Here is a 9,245-nt window from a genome sequence, read left to right as displayed (position 1 = left end):
TGCCACGTCAATGTTCCAGACAAGTTATTGCGGGACCTGCTCCCTGGACCAGTGACTCTGGTCTTGCAGCGTTCAGAAGAGCTCAATAAAGACTTGAATCCATTCACATCGGTAGGTCTTGGCTGCAGGATTGATCTTTGGGGACAGGGGGCTGGTTTTGTGTTGCTGCTGCTGTAATGTTTGTTCTTACCTGTCCCCTGAAGTGGTGCCTGTGCTGTCCTGCTGTCTGTGACTGACCTGGACATGGCCTAACCCAGCACTAAGGCCTGACTTAGTCWTGTGTTATTGCTGGTTCATCAGATGTAGATCTGTCAGTTCTCTAGATCTTCAGCTTTTAAGTCAGGAGAACTTTAGGCAATGCAAAATTAAAACCAGTTGATGTAAAACTCTCCTCTCCTTCCCTACAGCTGGTTGGTGTTCGCATTCCAAACCACCCRTTCATGAGAGACCTGGCACGAGCCTGCTCGGGGCCGCTGGCTTTGACAAGCGCCAAYATCAGCTCCCAGGGCAGCACCCTGACCGTGTTGGTGAGGCTCTTTCATCCCTYGTGGATGTCACTGGGGCAGTTTGGCAGAGCCCCAGGCTCTCTCAGTGAGCTCAGCTTGAGCAATAAACCAAGGATTGCTCTGTTGCTATATTTTTATTTGTTTTAAATGATAGTCACAAACCACTGTCAGGACTGTTACCCGCAGCTGTCTTGCAGGAATTCCAGGAGTTGTGGCCTCAGCTGTCCTTGATCATCGATGGAGGCCCCATAGGAGACATCCAGAGCCCAGAGTGTCGCTTGGGATCGACTGTGGTTGACTTRTCTGTGTCAGGGAAATTCTCCATCATCCGGCCTGGCTGGTGAGTGTACCTGGGGCTTTTCCTTTGCTTTAAATGAAACAAAGCTTTTSAATAGGGGTGGGTCATGCWTTGCTTTGCTTTGCATTGCTCTGCTTTGTTTGCTTTGCTTTGTGTCCCTCCCCAGAGCACTTCCACCTTCCCATTAATATTAACTTAATTACTAGAAAGAATAAAGAAATAAGAAATCCTCAAGAGCTCTCAAATTCCCCTTTCTCACAGCTTCTGTGTGAAACTGTAGTTTCTGGAAGTCATGTTCTTGGTTCTGAGTGCAGTCCTGTGCCTTGCTGATTGCTCCTCCCCAGCAAATGCATTTCAACACTCCAAGTCCCTTTTTCTGATGGCTCTGTTTCTCCCTGCAGTGCACTGACACCCACRGTTGAAATCCTGAAGAAGTATGGCTTGGTAGCAGAATCTTCCTAACCCTTGGGACTAGGAGCTGGTGGAGCTGGGCACTGTGTGCCTGTGCACTCAGGAGTGTGTGATTATGGCCTTGTTTAATAAGGTCGATGGGTTATATCAAGGTAAATAAAAAAAAAGTTTTAAAAAAACCCTAGAAAACCCTTTCTGACCTCTTTGTGTTGCTGTACCTTTCCCAAATGTGTGTTCTGTTATCCTGGTCAGGCTTTGTGAATACAGTGATTATGAAAATTAAACTACCCTACCCTAATGCCCTACCCATTTCTGAGTGCTCATTCCATGCCATCTGCACTTGAAGGAAAGCAAACATGGGATAGAGGGGTTTGGAGCTTTGAGGGTGTTACAGCTGTGGTGTTCTCTGTCTGCTGTTTTCTGTTCTAAACGTGATCAAAGCCTACTACTGAGATGAAACTGTCACTGCTTCTGAAAATTTGCAGTATTCAGATAACCTGGGCCAGAGCTGCTCAGAACAACCTGCTTCCACCTAATGCAGAGAATGAAACAAGCTCTTGKCATGATGATCTTCCTTCATTTAAATGTGGAATTCTCTCTTGATTTTGCTCTGAAGTGGTGATAAGCTGAAGTAAACAGGGAATGGATGAAAGTGTCCACTGGTGTTTATCATTCATGGAAAAGTGAAGTCACTGGGAAGTCAGGAGAGGGTGGGTTGGGCTGTGTAGCCAGGGTGCTGTATCTGAGTGGAATGGCTCTGCTGAGCTCCCTGTGCTGCCCATATGTGCAGTGAGTGGGGTTTGGGCTGGTTTGTTTCCTGCCTGCACCCAGCCCTTGCACAGCTATGCTGGGGTGATTTGTCTGTGTCTTGAGGGCCATGGAGAGGTTTTCTGTTGTTACTGCTCACGAGCAGCTCTCTCAGGCACTGCTAATGGATTGTACTCACACACAGCTGACCCCTGAGTCATCATTGCCTGTCTGGAGTTGCTGTAAAATTCCTGAAGCACCAGGCTGGATCAGTTACTGTCATTTGCAGATTGAGTGCATGAAGGGTCTGTGGCTGCTTCCTCTTTCCTGCATCTCTGTTCTTACCTCGCCTTTCCCAGTCAAGTATCCTGGAGGATGAAGGGGCTGAAGGAATCAGAGGGGACATTTCCTTTTGCTGTGCAGGAGCCCTTGTCCTGCCTGCCTAGGCAGGCACTGCTCTGAGCAGAGGCTCTGGGGTTGTAGATGGTACTGAGTGGGGCACAGTGGTYCCTCTGAGGGCTCTGCTGGGCAGTGGATCTGGGCAGTGGATCTYCACATCCCCCAGTTCACACCAGCAATGAGCAGAGCCAGAACCACTGCCCTGGTGCCCTCACATGGGGGGTGCAAAAGGCTGTTTGGGGGCTCACTGTAACCTCCACCACAGTGAGCAATTTTTCTGTTGGATTCGCACTGTGAGCAGCCCCCACCTTATTYCTCAGCTCATCAGCTATTCATTGATCCTTGCTGGGCTCCTCCAGCTCTCATCCATCACTCTCACACCTGCCATCCACTTTCCAAATGTTTCCTGTTTTCCCAGCCATGTATTTCCCTGCTCAGACAAGCTGATCCTGCAGCATCAATAACCGGGTGCAGMTGTGCCCTGCCCTCTGTGCTGGCACAGGCTCTGCCCCATGCCAGTGGAGCAGCTCAGCCACGGTGGCTGCTTGAACCTTGCAGCCTCCAGGAGCTGCTGCTGTGGCTGCAGGGGCTCTGCTGCAGCAGGTCCTTCTCCCCCTTAGGGGCTCTGAAATGTGCAGGTGGAGCTGGTGCCCTCACAGCCAGGAGGGGCTCATTCCCACTGCTGGGTGGGGAGTGATGGTTCCTCAGGTGAGGCACAGCCCCAAGGAAGGGCAGCCTTTCCTGAACAGGACTGGCTCTGGAGTGTGCTCTGGGATGCCCAGAACCCCATCTTGGTCACAACTGGAGTGGCATTTGTGAGCAGCCTTGGCAGGCAGAAAACTGGAGAAACACGTCACCAACTCAGCTGGTGCCTCTGCTCATGGCAGTGTTCAGTGTCCCTGCRAGTGACAGCTTTATTTGTACCACCACCATCAAGAGGATGAACCACACAACAGGCACGGGTGAAAAGGGCTGCTGCTGTCRTTCCCTTGCAGAAATTGCAGGCACTATAAATCCCTCTTTCCTCTGCCTTCTGGCTGTCTGCAGGGCACTGTGCTGTCAGCGTGATGTGCTCAGCACCAGCTGAAGTGACAAACCTGTGCATCAGCATCAGGGCACTGTCAGCACCTCTGGAACGCACCAGCATGAAGCAAAGCTGGGATTTGTTGCTTACTCAGGTGTCCTTGGTACTTCCCAAACTGGGACCCTGCTGCTACACTGAGTGACTGCAGAGTCCTGTGTGTTGTGAGCGAGGGATGTGGCAGTGGGATCTGAAACATGATGACATGTCTGCTGGGACACAGTGAAAAAACTCGCCAGCCCAGCCAGGACATGGGGATCAGCTTCTGCTAGAGCAGGGAGGTTCCTTGAGAGCTCTGGTAGGTTGGACTATAAACACCCTCATAAATCCACTCACAGGCCAGGGTGACCCTTGTGTTTGCAGCCTTATGGAAATCACGCTGGTGYGAGCACTCAGAGCAGGAGATACATGGTTTGCATTTTAATCAGCACTTGCCCTGCAAACAAAAACACATCTATAGAGCCTCTCTGGCACAGTCAGCTCAAACTCGTGGAGCAATGGTTAAAATGARCAACACCAGGCCAGGCTGCCTGGGCCAGGGCTGGTATTGGAGGTGAATCTGCTTTCCTTTACCATCACTGCAGGRTGAGAGAGATCTGTGATGCTTGCTGCTACTGCCCTCATTCCACTTCCCAATACTATGAAAACCAGACTTGGGCTAATTAAGCTAGAAGCACAAAATTGCAATTTGCAGCTGATGAAGTCTTTCAAACGATATTTATGTTAATCTTCTGATTGATTTTCTTGTAATGCCTTGACTAGGAGATAATCTGCTGCATGGGGAGATGCTTCCAGATGGAGCCCAGCCCACCCTGCCAGATGCTCAGTGAGGGTTTCTCAGCCCACAGCCAGGAAAGATGATCTTGTCTGTCTGGGCCAGGCCTGAATGCAGAGGGAATGCTGAGGTCCAGTTGTTGGTTTTGCTGCAGAGTGAGTCCATCTGTGTCAGGACAGGGCTGTCAAACAGTGCTTGGGAAGGGACACACACTGGAAAACCAATTCTTGGCTGGGGTGGTTCTGTCTCTCCTGCACCTCCCAGCCACTGCTTTGCTGTCACACGAGGAGGCTGCTGTGAAATGCTCCTTTGAGTTTATCCTTGCAGACATAACGGTCTRTTGCAAAAACCCAGTTTCCTTCTGCACACTGCCCTTGCATATCCACTTGGATTGTCCTCCAGCCCTTCTTCCAGCTCCAGTGTTGGCAGAGTGCCTGGCAGATTTGCACAGGATACTGATTTAAGGAATTAATCTGTAGAAGYGTAGATGATAGAGACAGAAGGGACCTTAAGGCCATCAGCATCCCCTCTTCCAGGTTACCCCAGGTACATTTGTAAGATTTGCTCTCAGCTCCCTTTTCTGGAGGAAGTTCTGCCTGGCTGCTCTTCTTCCTATTTTCCAGTTTCTCAAAAAAGTATTTCTTTGGACTGGAATTTTTCAGGGGTTTAAAGGTAACATGGTCTGCGTTCACCCACCTCTTCTCCATTTTTTCCCTTTTTCAGAATGGCTGTGGTTTCCATGTGTTGGGGATGGCTGCAGGGAGTCCCTGGGGTGGGGGTTCAAGGCAGCCCAGGTTGAGGTGGGGAAGTGCTGGGGTGCCATAGGATGTCACTGCTGCCAGAGCCATGAACAGCCCCTGCGTGCAGGGAGGACAGCTCCAGAGGTCAAGGGCTTTTAACTGTGGAATTGTTAAATTAACTATTAATTTAATTTTGATTAAGTTAGACCCTCTTTTTTTTTTTTTTTTTTTTTTTTTTTTTTTTTTTTTTTTTTAATTTTACCAGCAAATGATTCTCTGCATAATTAATGCTGGCTGAGACTGCTGATTCACWTGCTGCTKCGTAACAGAGCATTCASTTGCAGTCCAAACTGTGCTGGGCTCCAGGAGCAGTCCTGTAGGAAAGCCACACATGGCCCTGGGGAGCATTTTCGTCCCCAGGACAAGGAAAGCACTGGATCAGATCCTCCCTTGCAATGAAATATTCATTTTTATTGATGAGCCCACTCTGCCTGGGGTCTGGGGTGATGCTCCCCACTAACTCTGCCCACAGGAGCTGGGAATGGCCTGGCTGCAGCTCTGTCAAGTGCAAGTTCTTCATTACTCCATGATGCAGGCTGTCATCAGCCACAGCTTGATTAGATGAGATTTCTGAGGAATGAAGAGTTCCCAAGCTTGTGGCAGTTACCAGCCCAATGCAGGCAGAGGAGAATTTTCAGGTTTTTCTCCWTGGTGTATAATTGTATCCTCTAAACACCCTTCAAACACTGACAAGKCTTCCCAAGGTGTGGAGAGAGCACTTCCCTGCCTCCAGGAGTCTGAAGGCAAAAGAAATTATGAGTTCACAGGGATTTGGGGTTTTAATAATAAAACATCATCTTTTAAAACCTGCAGTGTGAGTGGCACAGTTGGTTTCATTATCCTGAGCTTGTTTGGCCAAAATCCTTTGCTGATTAGCAGCCATCCATTGCCCTGTGCTGTGTGCAGCTTTGGGGAGATGAGTGGTGGGGCAGGGATGAGRGATGGAGCAGGGATGGAGCAGGGATRGAGGYTGGACTGGGATGAGCTGTGCCCAGGACAAGCTGCTGTTAATTCCTTTGCATCTTAAARCTCTTTGAARATGWAAGCATGGCACAGTGCTGCATAGTCTTATCTCTGGCAGRGTCTGTCACCTGCAGATGTTTCTGGCATATTCAAGAGCATGGCAAAGGCTCATCCCTGCTGGGACTGAGTTCCTGGAGTGTGTCCCCTCYCCATATGGTGCTTTTCCAGTTGTCAGAGCAGTTGTGTGTGGTGAGAGGCACCATCAAGGTACTGCTGGAGCTGGGAACAGGCTGGTCCTTKCTGGTGAGAAGAGCATTCAGTGCAGAGTTTGCTCTACTCGTGCCCTCTGTGGTTAACACTCTGCAAATAACTTCTTGGCAAAGATTCCAATTAGGCCAGGACATCTCCCTGTAATCTGGATCCCTGTTGTGCTGTCAAACTCAATTCAAATTTAATTTGCTGAAGGTGTGTATCAGGCAGCTTTTTTCCTTAGCACAAAACWGAGGGGAAGATATCATTGATTGAAAAAATAATACAAGTTCATATTCTTCTTACCTTAAGGATGGAAAAGAGATGCCAGAAAACTTGGCCAAATTTACATTTTAATGGGAAATGTTCTGACTGCCTGCTCCGACAAACACAAATTGCTATCCAGATGGGACCCTCACTTTGTACCAAAGTGCAGGGAATTAAATCCAGCAGTCTCTGATGAGATGAAAGGGATATCTGGAGCCTCAACCCCCACACCAGCCAGTGGCAAGGACAAGGTTGTCCTGTTGAGACTGGGGGCACAGGCAGCTGCTGGGACTGATGGACACTGCTCCAGGCTCCAGGGGCTGCAGGTGTCATTCTGGGGGGTGGGGGGCTGTTTGCTATGTTACCTTGAAAGGCCAGTTTTTAATAATGACACAGACACGGTTACAGGGATAAAAAGGGTTTTACCTCGGKATTTGGGATCCCAGGTGCACAACTTGATGGCAGAATGCACACCGTGTACAGCACGGGTACAAGTTTTATAGGTTTCAGGAATTAGCATATCTATCTAGGATTCTCTAATAAGAAACTTCACAAATGCAGTAATGTCCCCATATTCTAATGAATCCTTCCCCTGGATGAGGTCAGAGCCCAGTTTACACAAGATGTTCCAGACAGAAGGCTTCACCCAAGGCTGGAGCTCAGGTTTAAGATGGCACAGGGCACACTGAGCCCTTCCTCAGGATGTTTGGTCTCTCTGCCCTGCAGAACTCCTAAACTAAGCTGGAATATCAGGATACAGGAATGACAAGCATGTGGGCTAAGGGGTACAGAAGGAGGTACATAGAGGGTACAGCAAATGTAAAAAGAAAAACCAAAAATCATCAGGCATCAGCTATGTGTTTCAAACCCTGGGTGACTGTGCCCCTGCCCCTGCTGTGTACCCCAGCACATTTTGGGGGTGCTGACAGAGGGAGGGCTGGCTCAGAGGGCTCTGTCCTCATTTCTGTGTGGCTCAGAGGGTCTCCTCTGCAGTAACTGCCCCAGCACAAGCACCATTTCAGCCATTCCTGTTGGCAGCTGCAGTGGGAGCCCCTGAGTGCYCATGCCCAAGGCAGTTCTGCTCTCCAGGGTCTCTGCCCTCTTGTCTGCTCCTCATCACAGCAGCTCAGGCTCCAGCAGCCTCTCTGCAGTGCCAGCTCAGTGTCTCAGGCTCCCATGCAGCCACAAAAGCTGTGCCCAGGAGAAGCTGCTGTTAATTCCTTTGAATTTTAAAGCCCTTTGAAGATGAAAGCATGGCACAGTGCTGCATAGTCTTATCTCTGGCAGGGTCTGYCACCTGCAGATGTTTCTGGCATATTCAAGAGTATGGCAAAGGCTCATCCCTGCTGGGACTGAGTTCCTGGAGTGTGTCCCCTCCCCATATGGTGCTTTTCCAGTTGTCAGAGCAGTTGTGTGTGCTGGAGAGGATGTAAATTCAGTGTCCTATGGCAAAGGCATTACTCAGACAAGGAGACAACATGCTTATTGGGGATGCTTTCAATCCAATAAAATAAGCAAAATCTTYCCTGTTAGAGGCTCAATCAGAGCAGATGTGCTGGCACCCACAAGGCTGCTTCCCTGGGGGAAAGACTGTCACTGTCTGGAAAGCAAGACAGTGATAAATCATAGGTGACCTTCAGTAATTTGTTACTGCCTTGTGCAGAACGCTGCTGCTCCTCTGGGCCAGTCCTGGGCATCTGCCTGGGATGACAATAATTCCAATCTTTACTATCATAATGGGTTTGTCATGGGTTAGATAATGACAAAAAGCTGCAGATGCAGGAGAACACAGATGTGCARCTGCTGGCAGCAGAGCAGAGGTGGACCAGTGGCAGGTACTGGCAGTGTTTTCTGCTGTGGGGAGAGCCCTGCTGGGGCTGCAGGTGGGGCAGGGTGGTTCAGAGGTTCTGGTGCCTCTTGTGCTGGGACAGAGGTGATTTCTCACATTACAGATTGCCAGACATCACCAGCTCAGTCCTTCCTCACACTCTGTTGGTAGCAGCAGAACGAACTCTGTTAGTGGAGCAGCAGGAGCAGCACGGGGCACTCATGATGAGTGTAGAATGGCAGATGTTCTGGTAAAGAACATCTCAATGGTAAAGCTGGGAATTTGGGTTTCACAGTGATGTGCTGAACTCCTGCCCAAATGTGGAGCCACATTTGAGGGAGATGGGTGGGTGCTGTGGAGCTTGTTGGTCACACACAGGAACTGTTGGGGTGAAGCTGTGGACTGGAGCTGCATTACAGGGTCATGGTGGAGGAGAAGATGTTGGACTCTTCAAAAACATCAGTGGGCATCTAGTTGGATCCAAATTACAGGTTTCAGTGCCATGATGGAGGAGAAGGTGTTGGACTCTTCGAAAACATCAGTGGGCACCTGGTTGGATCCAAATTACAGGTTTCAGTGCTTCCCCTTCGATAAGCAGTCTTGCACTGTTCTCCCTGGCAGCAGCATGCTCTGCACTGAAATACAGGGAGGGCTGGGACCCCCTGGCCATGCTGGTGTGAGCTGCCAGGGGTGCTCATGGGGTTCTTGAAAACCACACCAGCATTTAAGAGAATTCTGGGCACTCCCTGCAGTGACTCAGGGCAGGCCCAGAAGCAGGTGCCTGAGTTTAACCAGCTTGAATGTGACAAGGATACTGTGGGCTTGGCTGGAGTGAGTGTTATTCCCTCCCAAAAAAAATCACAGGGAGACAAAACACCTCCTAAAAYCAAAACTTCCCATGGTGCTTCAATTGTGAAGGGA

At 49.6% G+C, this 9,245-nt stretch overlaps 1 protein-coding gene across 1 annotated transcript in view; it reads left to right on the top strand.

The window, feature by feature from the left end:
• Positions 1-1,864, top strand: part of YRDC (yrdC N6-threonylcarbamoyltransferase domain containing) — a 2,658-nt gene extending 794 nt beyond the window's left edge. Inside the window, exons 2-5 of the mRNA XM_057383810.1 lie at positions 1-111; positions 408-527; positions 704-846; positions 1,206-1,864. The exon at positions 1-111 is cut by the window's left edge and continues 3 nt beyond it. Coding sequence (XP_057239793.1) covers positions 1-111; positions 408-527; positions 704-846; positions 1,206-1,266 — 435 coding nt within the window. The 3' untranslated portion in view covers positions 1,267-1,864. The remainder of the gene's footprint in view (positions 112-407; positions 528-703; positions 847-1,205) is intronic.
• The last annotated feature ends 7,381 nt before the right edge of the window (positions 1,865-9,245 follow it).

This window comes from Malurus melanocephalus, unplaced genomic scaffold (assembly GCF_030028575.1).
Source record: "Malurus melanocephalus ecotype Western Australia unplaced genomic scaffold, MMel_1.1 scaffold_661, whole genome shotgun sequence".
Classification (NCBI taxonomy): Eukaryota; Metazoa; Chordata; class Aves; order Passeriformes; family Maluridae; genus Malurus; species Malurus melanocephalus.
The sequence above is the reverse complement of the archived record's forward strand: the minus strand, read 5'-3'. Positions and strand labels throughout refer to the sequence as shown.